Below are 19,209 nucleotides of genomic sequence, written 5' to 3'. Positions count from 1 at the left end.
GACAGTGTTGACTACGCGGCGTATACGTAATGTCGAACATAGCATAGCACGATGTGCAAAAGATATTGCCTAAATGTGCGCACAAATTAACCGCCTGTTTGCGGTTAATTGAGATGGCATTAATTATAATTATGTACACACACGCACACGCGCCCACACACACGAGCAGTACAAATAGGCTGTCAGAAATTGAAATCGTTTTGTTGGGTGGCTGTGGAAACACATGTAAGCGCTAATAACACTTAAATAGGCATCCGGATCACTCGCACAACCCCTTAAACAAAGGACAACACTGGATTGGATTGGGGCAGGTGGCTGGGCGGTTGGGTGGCACAACAGAAGGCACTGCAACAGACACAAGCACACACACACACACACACAGACACACACGCACGCACACACACACGTTTCAATTTAGAAATTAAGTGGCTCACTTGCGATTTGTTTGTGTTTGCTTTTGCGTTTGTGTTGGATATTTGCGTTGTGCGTTCTGCGTTTTGCGTTTTGCATTTATGTTGAAAATCGGCCGACTATGTCGACGTCGCTGCCAACGTTGCCGTCGCTGTCGCCACATAAACTTCCGTTGCTTTCGGCTCATATTTGACTTATTATACACTATGCAGCTGTCGGTGCCATTGACTATGTTAATTAACTGGCTTACTAACTAGAAATTCGTCTCAAAAGTTGTGAAACATTTGCTAGTTTAACAGAGAAGAAACGACAAGCAATATTCAAGGTCGAAACAGGTCTCAAATGTCAGCTTGGTATATTTTTTGTTCATATTTTATGCCATATTATTATAGTTGTAATGTAATGTAATATTATATAGCTTGGCCAGCGAATGGAACTGTTTTTTAATTTAGATAATGATTAAATTAACTATTTTAACTCAACTTAGCCATATACTAACTGATAGAGTATTCATGCTTGGTAAATGAACATGTTTTTATGCGTGGTTTTGTTGTTGCCTAGCATTGCTATTATCGTGCATGCGAAACCACAACTAATGTGCACTTCAAACTGTCTGTCAATTGGTAGCCCGCACACAAACATTTACACACACGCATGGGGACACTAAATCAAATACACAGACACACACTCAAATACGCACACAGACGCACAGACACAAAAGAGCTGACAGTATTTTTATTCATCCTGTCTAAAACTGATTATGCATATGAGTTAAACTATGCGAAAGGCTTACCGAGCGTTGAGCTTTAAAGTGCGGAATTGAAATAAAATTTGAAATGACTGCATTAATCTTGTGTCTTATGCATACTGGAAATGCATGTCTAGATATAATCCCAGTATCCCCGATTTCCATTACGTATTCAAATAATTCTTTATTGTCTCTAATTTTCTTTTATTATTATTTATTTCTTTTCCTGTGCATGTGTATATACGTACGTGCTTGGCAGTATCTTATAATCCTTTTATTTATGCTCATAACAATCTTTTTATTTATCCTCATATCAATCAGTTTATTGATACACTTTTGTGTATCTAACCATTAGGCAATACACACATGATTGCTCAGAATTCTGATTTGATGTAAATGAATTCGGCTACAGACAAGTTTATCGGAGGTTTTGAAATACCAATTGATACTTAGATAATATATATATTTATATATTAATATAAATATAATTATATGTATTTCTAATTAATAATCTAGCTCTATCCCCTCCGACCCATTCCCTCCCTCTCTTTCTATGCACTATTCACTGTGCATATATATTAGGATTTGTCTTATTTTGAAAATACACACATTACGCATACGCCCCTATACCTATGGCGCTTCTGGCAGCATTGCCACATAGCATGAAGCTTAAATTTCATATAGTTTTATGAGCTGTTTGGCTTGTTTGTATGTGTATGCTTTTTTATGTGTATGCATTGAAAAGCACATAACTCTTGGCCAAATAAACAAACCGAAGTTATTAAACAGGATATTCGAATCAACAGGAACAGCAGCTATGACTGCAACCCCAATAGCAATGGCCACAACAACAACAACAGCAGCAACAGCAACAAGACAAATAACAACAACAACTACAACTGAGACTGTGACAACAATGAGCAACGAATGGCACAACAAATGGCAAAGACAGCAGTACAATTTCCTTATGCAAAGCAGCGATAACAGCAGCCGAATGCAAATACACAGATTTATGGCCAGACCGAAGCCGTCCCCCCCCAAACCCAGCCCCAACCCAAGCCCAAACTTAACACCAAACAGATAAACCCCGCCCCTACCCTATACCTATGCGAAGGCCCAGCTGCCATAGTCCTGTGCTGCTGTGTTGTAAAAATAAAAGCTGTCAATGCACTCGGAATTTATCACCTTGCAAATTAACACTTAAAAGCAAAAAAAAAAAAAAAAAAACAACAAAAAGAGAAAAAGTATATATTATGGAAGAGTGGGTTAAGTGCTGTCCATAGCCTTATGAATCGGTTTTGGCGCACGCGGTGTGGGGCGGCAGCACTTACCTTTTCGGCCTCCAGTTCGCCAGGTATCTGAGTGCCATCCTTGGAGCAGAAGCAGTAGGGCAGCTGGCATTCGTCCGTATTGCAGCGCTGAGCGGTGTCGGCGGGCGCATCCGTTGCCGGCGCAGGTGCTGCAAGAACGCAAATGCAAAAAAAAAAAATTGTGAAAACTGATGAACTTGGCCAATTGAGGCTAGAGTCAGGCCTGTTGCGCAAATTACTTCAGAAATTATTTAAAATCTATGTGTTTATGCGAGCACAATTCTATGCCTGACAATCAAAGGACCACGCCCAGCTCCCGGCTGCTGGCTGCCACCTGCCTGCTACCTGGCAAGAAAATCACCGAGAGCAGCATGTCCAAAGTTAAAAGTCAACAAAATAACACAATGCAATACAAATATCAATAAGGCAGCAGGCTGCTGGCAGAAACAAGAAACAAGTTAAAAGAAAGTTAACATGAAGAGAATAAAAGAGAGAGAGAGAGCGAGAGAGGGAAGTTCAAATAGCCAAAGGGCAAATTCTAGCTACCCCAAACTCAACCACACCCAAACCCCCGTAACATCTCATACAAAACTAAAACCAAACCCAAGCCCGAACCCACACAAAAAAAGAATGAAAGAAATGTTGGGTGCAGCTTTTGGCACAGTCATTTACATATGTGGGCGTTGGGCGTGACAGCTTTGTGTGTGTGTGTGTGTGTGTGTGTGTGTGTGTGCGCGCGGCTTGAACTCAATGAAATTCAATTGGTATTTCTTTTTTTCTTTGCTTTTGTTCTTGTTGCTTGTGATCGAGTAAACAAATTCGCTTAAAGTCCAGAAAACAAAGGTTAGCCATGCAGATGTGTTTATAAAACAAAGCCAGGTACGAAGCCAACAGGTAAAACCGGCATTAGTCATGCACTGGGTCATGCGGGCCACGCCTCTGGGGCAGAATGGTTGTTGCCGGGGGGCTGGCAGCAAATTTTAAATGCATTTCCTGCGCCCCGCTGCGTTCAATCAATGGATATGTTTGATTCACACACCGTGCACAGCCAACAGCACCCCCCACCTGTCACCCCACATCCTTACGGCCATCAGCCAGCAGCCAGCAGGCAGCGCCAGCCAGCGGAAATTTTGTTGTGCGCCAGTCGAGGCCACAACTAAATTAACGCCAGTCATCGAAACGCCCTCGTGGCCAACCCACGCTGCATATCCAGCCCAGCCAACACTTGAGCCATTGATTCGATTAACCTGAAAGATAGATCGCTGCAATAAGCGCAGGCGGGCTGCCGGGCTGCCGGGCGGCTGTGGCATAATGCATATAATGAAGAGTCAAGAGTTGTGGCATGGCATCGGTAAATTTTCTATTTGAAAAGAAGGTCAGCAAAGCCCAAGCCAAATTGTTGCTGGCTGGAATCAACTTCCTACCCTTAGGTTTCGTTCATGCACCTCTTATTCCACTTTCATACCTTGGTTTGCCATAATATATCTCATAATTTGTTTCAACTTAATATCGAATATTTTTACCTCTTTCCATCTCTTGGCTTCTACCTAATATGCAATCAAATCCAATTGTTGCTATTTATGTTCTGGTGTTGAGTATTCTGTCATTTTTCAAATTAAAATTTGCCTGTTTGGTTTTTTATTTTTTGTGCTTTAGTTTAGGCTTCGTCTCATGGTAAAATGTTAATTGGAATTCCGAGCTCAAACCGGTTCCTTTTGAAAATAAATCGATTCTGATTTAAAATCAGCATAAAAGTTGAATGTTTCTCAATCAATTTGGCATATTAAAAATAATTATTAATGTGTTCGTGTGAATTTGGACGATTGAGGACTTAGCTGCACGCTGGCGTTGTCATTTAAGTTGGTCGTCAACTTCCGTTTCCGTTGAGCTTGCCGCGCACGCTAGGTCTATTGACAGCATCATCAATCAATTTAAAGTGGACTTATGCCGCTTGACAGTGCCAAATGCGAAACAAACTAATGATGTCAAAAAGTTTCTTGCTGCTCAACCTTTTTTTTTGGCAAATTGTTGCGCAGCAGCAGCTTAAAATGAATTCAATTCTGTGTGTGTGTGTGTGTGTGAGAGTGTGTATGTGTGCGCTCTGAAGAGTTTCTGTTAGCCAATTTAGATTCAGCTACGAGCATTCGTTAAGTATTCAAGCTTCAGTTGCTGAGCGAACGCGAATGGCAAACTACCTTGACTACCCTTTATCCGTGCAGCCCCCGCACGTCTTTTGCTCACCCCGCTGCATAATGGTTCATTCAACAACTGGCCAAAATAGCAAGAACAACAAATTTCTGAATATCCAATCAGAGCGATGGACAAAGAGCTGCAGCACACATGTTTTTGATTTGGCTTAGTTTCTTTTTTTAATGGCTTATGCAAAGCACGGGATAACAGCATAAACAACAACAGCAACAAAAACAACTGAAAAACAACAACAACCATTGATATAACTATTGCAAAGCAAAACAAACAACAACAGCAACAACTTTGCCAGCAACAAGCAATGCAACAATATGATAAACACTGTAATACTAGCATATGCCATAAATATGAATGAGTTTAATTTAGGGCTTCAAATATTGATGCGTGCGTGTCCGTGTGTGTGTGTGTGCTGCATATATTTAATTTTAGTGCAGACGCACAGCTGGAGGATCCGTTTCCGGCTGCGCCTTCAAGTATGCAATGTGCCTTTTGCGCACAAATTGTCGCCTTGGCTGTGGCTGCTGCTGCTGCTGCTGCTGCTGCTGCCGCCACGCCCACAACAGATCCAATCAGAACTGCCACAAAGTGGAAAATCTATGGAAAACTAATATAAATGCATAGCTATCAATGCTGGCAAAATATATATGTATTTGTGGCCATATCATAAATAACAGCATTGCCAAATGAAATGCTTAGCAATTAATTGGCCAGGACATGGCACAGCCAGTCAGCCACAGTGCGACAATGGGACTGAATAGACAACTGGGCAGTCAATTGCACACTGCGCAATCAACATAAATTCACACACGCACACATACAGACGGCTAGACAGGCTGTGCCCAACACCTCTCCCAAAAAAATAAAAGCATACAATTTTATTATTTCAGAAAGTTACTTGGCAAATTTGCGCACTCGAGCAAGTGAATTTGCATGTGTGCGTGTTTGTGTATGTGTGTGTATTTGTGTGTGTGTGTGCACAGTTATTGAATAAAATGTAATAAACACTTTTAGTAACTTTGTCTTATGTGTGCATTTCGCACTGCCAGCAACAGTCTCCACAGCGGCAAAGCAAAGCAAAGCAAAGCAAAGCTGAGCCGAACGGAGCTGAGCTGAGCACACGCTGCATACGCTGCGTATACGTAATGCGGGACAGTTTGGGGCATATTTGTGTAGCTGTTTGGTTGTCGTTGTCGTTGTCGTTGTCGTTGTAGTTGTCGTTGTTGCTGCTGTTGTGTAAGCAATATTGAAATGCTGTCATTGAGCGTGCTCACTGAATTATGAAATTGAAAACTATTCAGTGCAAAATTGCTTCGAATTTTACCAGTTCGTGTGAGTTTTCTACATGCAAGACTTTTGTGTATAAATAAATGTATATATATGTATATATATATATATATATATATATATAAATATTCTCTGTGTGCTGCATGTCTTTTTTATTTTGTGCGAGCAGCAGTCTGTCAGTTGCTTGGACGCGCTCTGTCAATAGTTTCGGGCCAAGTTGGCGGCTAAACAAGCCAGTCAGAGAGTCAAGCAGTCAACTCTAGTCAAACACTTTTTGGCCAGAAATTGCTTTGGCTAAAATAGAATTTGGTACGCAAATTTTATTGAATTTTCGCCCAGAAAAGTGGCTTAGCTATTTTAATTTCTGTCTGGCAATAACAAAACAGTGTATTAAATCCAAATAAAATGAAATAAAATCGCATTTATATGCACATTGTATTGCATACATTGTGTAGTACTTCAGCCCCAGCCTGGCTCCATCTATGCACACACACACCCACACACACACACAGACACGCATGCACACACATGCGTGTAATGAAAAGCAGCCACTTTTTGCTTATTTATTTGGGACATTTGCTGTCACAATTTCAAATTCATTTTGGGTCTTGAATGCGTCGTAAGCAATTCGTCAGCTGAGACTTTTGGCCAGGCGGACAAGCGGGCTGTGCGGTGTGGTCTGTGGGATAGGCTGTGGGTGCGACGTTTAGGTTTTCGAGGGAGGCAGGGTGGTTGGCTTTAGGGTTATGGAACTGCTGCAGCTCAGCACTGAGCGCATAATCCCTGGCTTGGCTTATGCAACTGCCAGTTGGTTGGAAAATTAAAGTGCTGGACGATTAGAGGCAATCAGTGGGTTCTTCTATAACACTGGCTCCAAATACTCGCGTTCCGCAGCTGATTCGCACCACAATTACCAAAAGAACTCTATATATATTTTTACATAGGGTTATGTACTGTGATACAACATCTTTTTCCTGTTTATAAACCTGAATCGGATCGGATTTTGTTATACAGCAGCTACCGTAACTTTCTATCAATCGATTTGGGCGTGAACAAAGTTATGTTGTTATATATATCATATACTGTTTTATGCTCCCAGGTGTTGAGTAAATTGTTATCATGATCGAACCATAGAAATGATCTATCGAAATTGTATTTTATATTGCTGAGAGCAATCAAAGATTATCTGTTTGCAAGGGTATTTGGCATTCGGCAATCTAAAAACCAGTTCAGAAATTGAACTTTGTTTTGCTAAGCATGCAAATTAATACTTGTGTGTTCCTCTTTAAACGCTTGTTTTTATTTTTTGTTTTGAAATTTCGACGCCGATTTCCTCAATTGAAAGTTCTGTAAATGCGCAAGACCTAATCTTTTAAATGGCGAACGGAGTGGGTAAACTGTGAGGCGTACAAGTAAAATTGCTCTGATCGGGCGTGTCCAGCTAGGAGATACCCTGCGACTCAGTCTGTTAATAGCACAGTTCTAGTTTTTAATATAAGTTTTATTCAATTTTGGGTGAAGTTAGTCAAAATATAAAATCTTCTTGACTCTGTCACATTAAACGAAAAACTAAATGCCTAATGTTGTCTTTGCAGCTTTTAGACCTGGCGGGGATATTGATCGAAGATCTGAACTTTGATTGGAAAAAGGAGATCGACTCGGCGTTTAATGTTGTTGATGCAGAATATGTTTTACTTATACTCGGACAAGCCTGCTTCCGCTTAAACAGGGTATATGAAAAAAAACTGTGAGTAGCCTTTTATAATAGTTTACTATAGTAAAGTCTATAAAAAAACATAAAAAATCCAAACTACACACGTTATATTAGTATATGCCACGCTCTGTTGCGCTATTTCTATAAGTATGAGTGCGTGCGCGTTTGTGTGTGTGTGTGTGTGCGTGTGTGTGTGTGTGTGTGTGGCGTCAGCAAAAAGCGCACAGAGCTTTGACCTAATCTCTGCTGCAATATTTTTCCTCGTGCCTTTAGCTTAAGCATTGCGGCTTTTGGGGCAGGAGGTGACTCTGTGCCCGCGCGCGTGTGTGCCTGTGCGTGTGTGTCATTTATGTTATTACTTTTCTACTCTAACATACACACACACACACACACACACACACACTGTCGCTGACTCGCTGTCGCCGTCACAGTCAGAGCAAAGAGCTATTTATATGAGACAACATTCCAGTTGGTATTACGCAAATCCCAAATGCTTTAGCTGTCGTAGCTTTCTTCCAAGCGGTTTCCTTCCGACAACGACGGCTAACTGCGACGACGACGCCAACGTTGACTGCGACGTCGACGGCGGCGGCGACGTTGACGGCAACTGCATTGCTGACTATTGCAAAAGTGCGTGTTTGCATTTGAACGATATGCCACAGTGTGTGTATGTGTGCGTATGCGCGTGTGTGTGTGTGTGTGTGTGTGTGTGTGTGTGTGTGTGTGTGTGTGTGTGTGTGTGTGTGTGTGTGTGTGTGTGAGCTGATGCTAGTCGCACTCTGCTTGCGTGTGTGCGTGTGTGCATTAAATTATTTTCTACTTTCGGCTGAATTTTGAATTTAATGTTATTTTTATTCTTACACTTCACAAAAACATTTACCAATTGCTTTTTAAAAACTTTTATGCCTGACTTAAAGATGCTCTTTAATTAATACATATAAAATGCTATTTGCAAAACTTGCAGATGTATATCAAAATTATTGAATTTTTGAAAGATCTCAAGTTCTTTTACTGCTTGAGACACAAAAAAAAAATCATAGAGTTTACTTTAGGTGTAAAAGCAAAACCTTTACGCTTTGATCTTGGCACTGATTAAACAAAATCTAACATTTTTGTATTCAACTTAACTTTTGGCAGCTATCGTTAGTTTTACAAAAAAATATATATATATAATTCTACGTGCAATATGAAAATCTTTAAAAAATATATTAAAGTACAATTTATATTTAAAAGCTTTAAAAAGTGGCTTAAAGCACTTAAAAACTTTCTAATAACTTTGAAATAATTGAGAAAGTAATTCTATATATATTTATTCATACGGGAATTTCTAAATCTATATACTTCATATCGTTAGGACACTTAATATTCGGTGTTGCTCTTGCTTGGTCGAAATTCATAAATTTTATTGAGTTAGTGAATTAATATGCAATTTTTTACAGTGTATGATAAAATGCACTTGCATTGTCTTTTGTGTGTAGGCTAGGTGGACAAAAGGAAGAACCCACACATTCACATCCTTGTGAGCTTATATATGTATATATGAGTGTGTTCGTGCCTGTAAGCTAAAGCTGAATTGTAAGCTCCTCTGGCACACATACACTTACTCACACACAGTGCTGTGGCACTTGGTTACTCTTAAGCGCTCGCGTTTGTGCTCCATTTGAAGTGCCCTCAATGGCTGGAGACGCATCCCAGGCACTTGGCATTTATCATGCAAGCAGTAAGCCGGCGAGCTAGACAGTCTGTTGGCCAACTGCTGCGGCCACCTTTGCACTTGGCCAAGATATTGGTTCGTGCTCATTGTGCCTTGCAATGCATTGTCGACGAGTTGGCTTCGATCGGTTGGTAACAATTCGGTTATTGTGCGCCGTTTTCTACTTTTGGGCCATAAATGAATTATGCGACATTTACTCAAAATTGCTTCCTAATGCACAACATCCGGTGGGTGAATGTTTTCCATTCTACTGCCACTGCAACATACCCTTTCCCTTTCTCTCTCTATCTCTCTCTCTCTCCCTGTCTCCCTCTCTCATTGTCTCCCCATTCAATTCTCCTCGTAACTCTGTCACATTCAGTTGCTTAGTCCATTGGCTTCGTGTGTGGCTTGCGTCTTTCTAATAGAATGCCCGATTCTGTTTTGAGCTTCTAATAAATTTCCTAGTTTTAGCCATGTAATTTTTTTGGCTGTTGTTGCTGACTGCTTGGGCGGCTCGGCCCGGCTGGGCTGTGCTTGGACCTATGTGTCTGGCGGACAGTGAGTCGAAACTCGCCTTTTTATTTTAGTTAACAACTTTGGTTGTGCAAACTTGAAATCGTTTAACAAACCGCTTGGCATTTGCCACAAAACCATGTAGCCAGGCCCGAGTGCGCCTTCTCTAACACTCGCTAGGTTCACCGTCTCCTTCTTGCATGCATATGTGTTATTTTTTGGAGTGCACTTAAACTTTTGGGTTGCTTGATTTATGGCGCACTTTCAATTGTTGCCTCAGCCAAAGCCATTCCCATGGCTATTTGTAGACAACATCAAGAACTGGCAAACATTGCATTGACACTGTAAACTGTCTGTCTGGGCCATCCCATCCCGATCCATCCCATTAGTTCGGTATCCTTATCCGTGTCTTTATATCAATAGTAGTCTGGGCAGCTTAGACATAACTTCATCACTTACTTGTTGGCAGCGGTCCGCACTTGGCTTCATCCTTAAATGTGCAGAACTTTTGCACATCGTCAAAGTAGAGGCCAGATGGACAGCGATTCAAATAGGGATATCCATCGACGCACTGCAAGTCAAACCCCAACGACAAGAATAAAGCTTTAAGTGTCAGCTTAAATGAGCGCTCTGACCCGTGGGTCAGACAAATTAACCAGGTTATCGTATTTAGTTTACCTGATAGAAGCGGCGACAGGTCGCAGGATCAGCATAGTTTCCATTGGCAATGTGCGAGGGGCATGTGAATTCGTCCTTCTCCTTGGTTTGAGCTGCAAGCATTAATTGAGTTTTTCAATTGTTATTCACTTATAAAGTTTAATGTATTTAAGCATCTTTTAGGTGTATGTGCTTTAAATTAAATTTATGAAACTTCTGAAGCTCAAGATGCTCTGAAAAATGCTAACTCAATTATAAGTACAAGTATTGCATGGCAATACGAAAACTCAACGGGAAGCTTACTAAATAATCTAATTTGCAATATGCCTTCTTTTTTATTTTTAATTATACTTTAATACATTAAAAGTTGCAAATAATACAAATGCTTGTTAACTGCTGAACTAAGCTTTAACTTGAATGTCTGAAGCGTAGAAATTTTCTTCTGGTAGTTTCTCTTAGGTCGTCTCTGGTGACACTTGTTTTGATCAAATTTATTTGTTTATTATTTACATATAACATAATTCTTGGAATTCAATGTAAATAACAAGATTGCGTGGAAGTTTGCCTCTTTCATTATATTATTATCAATATAGTTTGATTTGCATAGTCTTAAGCTTTTTGTCATAAAATAAAGGTATTATGACTCGGATTGTTTCAAAAACTAAACAATTTGAACACCATTCGGTAATCTACATTTATTTTGTGATGCCAGTCTAATGAACCAATTTCATAAATCAGATAAAGAACTTTGCTTTTGCCAGGCTTTTGGATATTTTTGCTGGCTGTGGCAGGCTAATGAGGCGGTTGCATTATGCTCTTAATGCCGTTAAAGTGCGGGTTGCATTTAAATGAGAGCCTATTCATTTTCAAATGACAGCGAAAGTAAAAACAACAACAACAATTTGCAACAATAATAATAAATGAAAATCGTTTATTTTATAATTATGTGCGCTGTATTGTTTATGTTTGGCTTTTTGACTTTGTGTTTGTTATACACGTTTTTTTTTGCTACTTGTGTTTTTTCTTTTAGTATTTTTTGTGGAAAAAAAAATTGAAATCTATGTTTCAAAAGCCGCTTGACGTTTTGACATTAAAAATGCCACAAAAAGGCAAAAATAGCTATATAGAAATTGGAAAAATGCATTTAAAATTAATAAATAGGCGGTACATAAATTATAATTAAAGGGCGATATTCGTTTGATTAACTAAATACAACTCGAACTGGGCGTGGCTGTGGGTCGATTTAAGCCGCATGTAATGAATATAAATTTGCTAACGGCATTAGATTAATGCAATGCGCCTAAACAACAACAATAAGCCAATAACAGACTGAACTAGGCGTGACAGCAGGCGATGTGTGTGTTTGTGTTTGTCTCTCTCTCTCACACACTCTCTCTCTCACTCTCTCTCTCTCTCTCAGTTTGTGTGCAGCAACCTGTCTCGGTGATTATTCACAAAGCCTATCTATTTGGAGTTATATTAATTAAATGCACACTGTTATTAGGCAAAGTTGCGTATACGCCGCGTGCGCTGATTATAATTTAAAACATTATAATCATGGTTTTATTGGCAACTCTTCTTTTTATTTTATTTTTTGTTATTTGTTTAAGCTTAATATTCGATTATTGGCATTTGGTGGCTAATAATTTGATGACATTGTACATCATTTATAATTTTTAGTACCGGGCGCCTCGAAGTATGCCACAAAAATTTGTGATTTTGTGATCTTTGTGAACAAACTGAGCCGGTTTGATTTGGTTGACTTTTACTGCTTAAGCATCAGCAGGCAGCAAACGAAATTTGTAATATACCTGTGGCAGGTACATATGTGGCATGTGGCACACGCGTTGAAAATTGAGCAGCGAATGCGGCACAAAAACTGTGGAAGTGTTTACACAAAATTCATTGACATGGGCGCATATCATGGACACTTTTTTGTTGCTCGCTTGTTTGTTTGTTTATTTCCTTTCACCCCCTTCTCAAGCGTTGCTCTCGCGTGCGTTTCTGTTTATTATGAATTCATTCTGCACATATTTTATTAAAATTTTGCAGTTGTGTGCATGCCTATATTTGGCCCAGGCATAAAAAATATTTTTATGCAACAAACGGCAACAACCGCGTCGCCACACGAGTGCATTCGTATTGATTTTGTATGAATTTCTTTTTAAGTGCAAACAAAACAAAAAAGAAAACAAAGGCACAAATATATTATTAATAAATAAAGTAAATTAAACCAAAAAATTCGTTAAAGGGCATCTTAAATTTGCTATTTTAATTCGACAAAGAAACCAAATGCCGCAAATAACTCTGCGCGTATGTTTGTGTGTGTGTGTGCGCTTATCACAAAGCCAAAAAAAAAAAAAAACAAAAACAAAAATGTTTACAAAAACAACAAAGACACAAAGCATTTCCAATGCGCCAATGGCAACCAAATTCAGTTATTTTTATTTCTATGATTTAAATAAAAACCATGTAAGATCATTGCAGTTGAACCGACTGCGCAATACTCTGTCCACAGGCGGACGTCCACATTATGGGCTCCCTCTTTAGCTGAGGCTCTCAGTAGCTTAGCTCGTATTGGCCGCCTCCAAGTAGGCGTGACCCAAACTTTTAAGACCTTTGTGCCCCGCGAATATGCGCACAGACGGTCGGACATTGCATAATGCGAATATACCGACTTTTACTTTGTAAGCAGGGTATAAATAGCTGAACGAGAGAAGGAAACACATTTCCATACAATTATTATAGCTAATTAATATTTATTAACCAGCGCATGAGCGCCGTTGTAACCAGCTGCAAGGGGGCTCAGTTTTCTTATTTCTGACAAACTCATAAAAATAGTATGTAAAGCAAATATGTATTTAAAACAAATTCAACTTAAATTATAAAACATAAATGAAGCAAATCTTAACGGCAAAAACATCAGCTAGTTTTAAAAACCTCAAGATTTTATTTGTTATGTTTCATAGATAGAAATTGCCAAGAGTATTAGAGAATCAAGAAAAGTTAGGAAACAGATAAACTTTCTAAAGAGAAAATTTTTTCACATTAAAAAATTGATAATTCCGTTCCCAAACCTGCTGGTTCAAAGCCAGTTTTCAGCCCTGATATATATTCTCTATCTGTACCAATATCCATGTCAGTCTATCTGTCTGTCTTAAGGCTATCGGGTTAGATCTATCCAAAAGCTGGACTAATAACAGCAGAATTATAACAGCAGAGTCGAATGAGATTATCGTAAAGTTTTCACATCCTACCCAGATACAGTATTTACGATCCGCATCGAGCTGCTAACAAATGGTAAAATTCTGATTGATCCCAATCGACTATATAATAAAGCTCCTATATTAAATATAGGTTAAGCATATAGTCTTAGTATTTTGCTGTTCAAGGTATTTAATTTCAAATAATAAGCCACTTTTCGCTGGCTGAACGAACCCTTGCAGCTGCCACTGTATTTTTTCGATTGACCATGTAATATGCTGCAGCGGCTGCTGCTGCGGTGGCAAGAAAATTATTGCAAATTTATTTAAAAGGCATAAGGCCAATTACGTTGGACTTTTTACCTTTAATTAAGAAATTGCCAATGCGAAAAATAATAATTAAAAATAAGCCCAAAACGCGAAGCGTGCAAAGGATCTTCTCTCAATAAGCCAACAGCCTCCCTCTACAACATTCTCTCATATGTTAAAGAAAAACCAAAAATACGCTAGACAAGCAACTCTGACTGGCAGATACTCTGTGCTTAGGTCGGAATTCTCTCTACTAATACAGAGTATTGATGTCTGCAAAATACTAAAAATACCAAACGAATACCAAGCTATTTTCATTGAATACTATAATATTGGATAAAAGAGCCCGATCGTGTATATGTATGTATCGGACTGTTAATACAGTTAAGCAACTTATTTTTCTTTTTTGCCAACAAACGCACCGCAAAAACGCTAAAAATTGGCAAACTTTACTTTATGCATCCTGTGATAATGGTATTCCGCTTTTTCTTGTGCCGCATAAAGCATGCATGTGGGTGTGTGTGTGTGTGTGTATGTGTGTGTGTATATATTTGATTTTATTTTTGTAAAGTTTATTTTATATTTATGTATTGTTGTCGCTGTTGTTGTTGTTGTTGTTGTTGTTGTTGCAGTGTGGCGCCTGTTGATGTTGATATTGGAGTTGTTGCTGTTTCTCGATTGTTTTATTCGCATTTTTCGCCGATGCACATAATTTATTTAACATTTGTGGCAATTTAAAGCGAGCTGAGCCAAACCGAACTGATTCGCATCGAGGACGAGCGGCACGGAATGGGCGGGGAGTGAGGGTGGCGCACTGTGGGAATGTGCCATGCAAATAAGATTTAATTTGCTGGTATATTGCGCTCCAGCGTTGCCTCGAATAATTTCTATAAATTAACAACAATAGTAACTGCACCAACAGGTCGAAAAGTGGTATTAAGTTTCGCTGCTGTGCGTGTGTAGAAAATTGCCACAATGTTCCGATTACAATTTGTAACTATAATGCATTTGTAAATATATTTCGAATATTTAATTGAAAATTGTTTGCCAAAGAAATTGCATTTTTCTTGATGCATTTGTTTTGCTTTTCTTTTGGTCGCCTGAGCGCATCGGTGGCAGGGTAATAAATGTTTCGTTGTGTTAAGTTAATTGTTTTCTTTATGCTGTTTTTGTTTCGCCTTTGTTTTTAATTTATCGCTAGCCGCAAAAATAAAAACGGTAAAAATCACGGCAAATTTTTACGTTTTCAGTATATGTGTGCGAAACTGAAAACCGAAACGAACGAGAAGGCAATAAATTGCACAACTTATATATGAATATGAATGAGAGCTGCGCTCGATTCAGTCGCCAGTCGCCAGTCGCAATTAGCTGCTGCGAGGTGCGTTCAATAAGTTCTCATGTAAGCGGCGGCAGTCAGCTTTTTCTTCTTCTTATACTTATCCAGACATATATCGCTTCATTTGAAATACGCGCATTACACATCCTTCTCTGCTTGAGTCAACCTAGCTGCTCGCTATCTCTCTCCCGCTTTGGCCTTGCCGGGCCCGGTATATGTGTCACTTTCTCGCTCTCTCTTTCACTCTCTCGGTCTTTCCCTCTCGCTCTCTCTCCGCTTGCTGGTCGCGTCTTTCAGCCTGGGGGGCATGCCAACTGTTTGTATTTTGTAAAACGGTTTCTGCTTTTTATCCGTTGGCATTTTCAAGTAATTTTTCACGCATTTCTGTGGCTGCTTTGCGCCTCATTTTTCACGACGCGCATGTGTATGCTTGTGTGTGCGTGTGTATGTGTGTGTGTTAAGCTGCTTAAATGATTTTGCCACTTCTTTTTGCAGCATTGTTTTTTGTTGTCATCGTTTTTCTTTTTTCTTTGTTGCATTTACAACACTCAAATTGTAAATAATTCCGATTTGGTTGCCCAGACTCCAGCTGTGAGCTCGGGCAGAAACCTCAGTCCTCCGCTCAGTCCTCCCCTCAGTCTTCCGCTCAGTCCTCCTCGGCTTCCTCCACGAGTGTGTAATGGCCAAAGCCACTTGCCTTTGTCAACAAATTTGCGTTTAAATGGCTCATGTGCCGCAAGCCGTCTGTCTGTCCCATCGCCCATCCCTTCGCCCGTCCGTCTGTTCTTGCGTCAGTCCATCCGTTTGTCAGCCGGTTTGACAGTCGGTTTGCCGGCTCATCTCGGCCTGTCTTGTTTGTTGACGCAGCCTTTGCAATTCGTTTTAATGTATTTTTAAATTATGTTTATTTTTGGTTATCGCACGCACTACAGCACAAGTGCGAGTGAGAAGGCAACAGAGAGAAATAGAGAGAGAGAGAGAGCACAACAAATTTACACATGAGTGTTAAGTTTTCGGAGCTACTTTTATATATACTAATATTATGCTTGGCATAAAGCTTCATTAAAGGGATACAGCCGGCTGCCTTTAGTAAAAAAAAGTTAATAGGATTAGGGCTCTTAACCATTTCCGTCTGCCTTTTGGCGTTTTGTATATCAAACGTTCGAAAGATTTAGATTCAGCTTTTGCACAGCAACAAAATAAATGCTCACAGTTTGCCGTGTTCTTACTACTGCATTCTGAGTTAGAAACTGATATGATTTGCCTAATAATATGTACATGCACATATTGTAATCCCATATAGCTGACCTGGAGCAATTTTAAGTATTATATGATAAGCATCTTGTGAGACTTTATTCAGGAATGCTTCAAGCTTTTAGCAGCTCGAATAGGATGTCTTTCCTTTTTTCATAATAGACTTAGCTTAGCTCAAAGGACGCTTGGGTCTTGCTGGACTTTAAAGTGCTCAGACTTTAAAATACTTTAGTTGCATTAATAAGTTTTCTATTCAAATTGTTTTCAGTTTTGTTACCATATATTCTGATATGGTCTGTACTCTCCATTAAATTTACAGTCTTGTCTTTAGGTCTAGAAGTTTTCTGTTACACTTGAGAGCTGCCTCGACTAGCTGGCAGTTTTGGTTACATCTGAATGCGGCTCGTATGTTGCATGAAAGTTGTTGAAATGTTTGTTTGTTTCTTTTATTTCACTATTTTATTGATTTCATTATGCAACGCCTGAATGCACGAAGTCTGAGGTTCGGTTTCGATTCAAAAGATACAGTGCTTCGATATAAAATCAATGTCACAATCGTCTTGGCCAGTTGGCCAGTTGCATAAAGGTGGCTGTTAACTGTTATGTATTGGGCACCCCGTTGTAGCCGCCCATGGTCCATTAATCGATCCGTCCATTTGCCATTGTCTGATTTCGGTGTAAGTCGCCATTTACATTCAAAAGTACATAATTAATGCAATATGCCGTTTCCGGAACGGGTTTGCTATCGAATGTAATCAAATGAAAGTGAAATCGCCAGAAGAAAATTTAACAAATTTTTTGTTGTTGATATACAAAATGTGTTATGCATCTGTGTGTGCGTGTATGTTTGCTTGTGTGTGTGCATAGAAGAAAGGTGATATGGCTAATCCGCAGCTCATCAAACGGCTCGAGGCGATTATGGCAGGGCAGGTGGTTTGCGGAGTGGAGCAGCTGCTGCTCTTGTGTATGACGGGCCAGATATGGAAATCAGCTGAAGTTGACCATGAAAATGCTCAAAGCCAAACTGCCCAAAGTCATTGCAGAAATACATACACTAATATTTGCATATTCATAAGCACAGTTTCATCCATATAAACTCACACACACACACACCCACAGAGAGAGAGAGAGAGACAGCAGTCGATGCTGTTAATGTGTGCTGTGCCTTTGGCGAAATGTTAATTAAACCAACTGGAAACCCAGTTGAAGTCAAGCGAGTAAGCAAAAGCAGCCGCTAATCAAGTTGGAGGTCAACATTGGAGCACGCATATTACGTAAGGATCGTCGGCAGCAGCATGCCACACTGCAAGCAGAGAGAGAAAGAGAGAGAGAGAGAGCGCGAGAGAGAATAGCGAGAGGGAGCGAGAGTGCAAGAGCGTGCTAGAGAGCAGCAATGTATTGCTGTATAAGGCAGACGCCAAGAAAAGTGAAACCGGCTAAATTTCAAGTTTTGTTTCTTCCTCTTTCATTATACATATCTATATATATATAAATATATATATATATATATAATACATATTTATCTCGTTTTGTATGGCTGTAAATCGGTTACGCATTGCTGCCAGAGCCCAAGCATGCAGGACAGTTGACCTTGCGGGCCTTACAGGTGCGACAAAGTCCAAAACCAGTTGGAAAAACCATTTATGATAAGAGCAAAAGTCAATGAAATGCCAGCAATGTTACCTAATTCGACGCCGAGCCAAAATCAAACAAGAAATACGAGTACAGCAGCTCGCAATGCGCCAGGAAGACAAAGACAAAGGCAGAGACAAAGACGAACACGAAGCGAAGACACTCGCATAGATACACACACATACGCACGCACGCACACACACAGAGGAAGCCCAACTAACTTCCAATTGGCAACGTCAACACTTTTTCTGCTGCACAGTAACAAAAAAACAAAAAAAATATTGAAAAAAAAAAGCACAAAAATAAACTATTAACATTTATAGCAAACACGAATGCGGAAACGTTATTATTATTTGATTTACTTTGTTTTTTCGTTGTCGTTGTTGCGTGCAACATTTGCTGCTACACCTTGCAGCAGCAGCTGCAGCAGCAGCCGCCCTTTTTGGAGCAGCAGTTTACTTACCATGAACGCCAACGGCGATTAGCAGCGTTGCAAATAGACAATGCTGCAGCATCTTGAAGTTTCCACACCGAATTTACCGATACACTGTTTGCCAACAAAAAGTTGGCTTAAAGAAAGAGAGACAGAAGGCGAGAGACGTCCGCAACGCGCAAATGCAAACCGCCAACTGAACGCAGACAGCGCCAAAGAAATTGCAAGAAGCCAAGTAAAGTTCAAGTCTCGCACAACGGCTCTCGAGCGGCGATCGGTGAGCGGAGAGCGGCGAGTGGAGCTGAGCTGGGAGCTTAACATATTCTCAATTCACTTTCATTTCAACTGGTTCGACGATGACGCGAATCAACAACAACAACAGCAGTCGAGTTGGCCGCGAGAGTCGACTCAGCCGGTTTGAGCCGGGGCGCATGCGCGCGCATTTCAATGAGGCGGAGGGCAGAGCCCTTGTCATGTCCGTCTGTTCCGATCGGACCAAGT

General features: G+C 40.0%; 1 protein-coding gene across 1 annotated transcript in view; it reads right to left on the bottom strand.

The window, feature by feature from the left end:
• Cda4 (chitin deacetylase Cda4) overlaps nt 1–18,899 on the bottom strand; it is a 46,507-nt gene extending 27,608 nt beyond the window's left edge. Inside the window, exons 1-4 of the mRNA XM_002055150.4 lie at nt 18,739–18,899; nt 10,563–10,654; nt 10,344–10,455; nt 2,491–2,618 (exon numbers count right to left, since the gene is read on the bottom strand). Of these exons, the coding sequence (XP_002055186.1) occupies nt 2,491–2,618; nt 10,344–10,455; nt 10,563–10,654; nt 18,739–18,790 (384 nt within the window). The 5' untranslated portion in view covers nt 18,791–18,899. The remainder of the gene's footprint in view (nt 1–2,490; nt 2,619–10,343; nt 10,456–10,562; nt 10,655–18,738) is intronic.
• Between the last annotated feature and the right edge of the window lie 310 nt (nt 18,900–19,209).

This window comes from Drosophila virilis, chromosome X (genome assembly GCF_030788295.1).
Source record: "Drosophila virilis strain 15010-1051.87 chromosome X, Dvir_AGI_RSII-ME, whole genome shotgun sequence".
Taxonomy (NCBI): domain Eukaryota; kingdom Metazoa; phylum Arthropoda; class Insecta; order Diptera; family Drosophilidae; genus Drosophila; species Drosophila virilis.
Note: the sequence above shows the minus strand (reverse complement) of the source record. Positions and strands in the feature narration are given on the sequence as shown.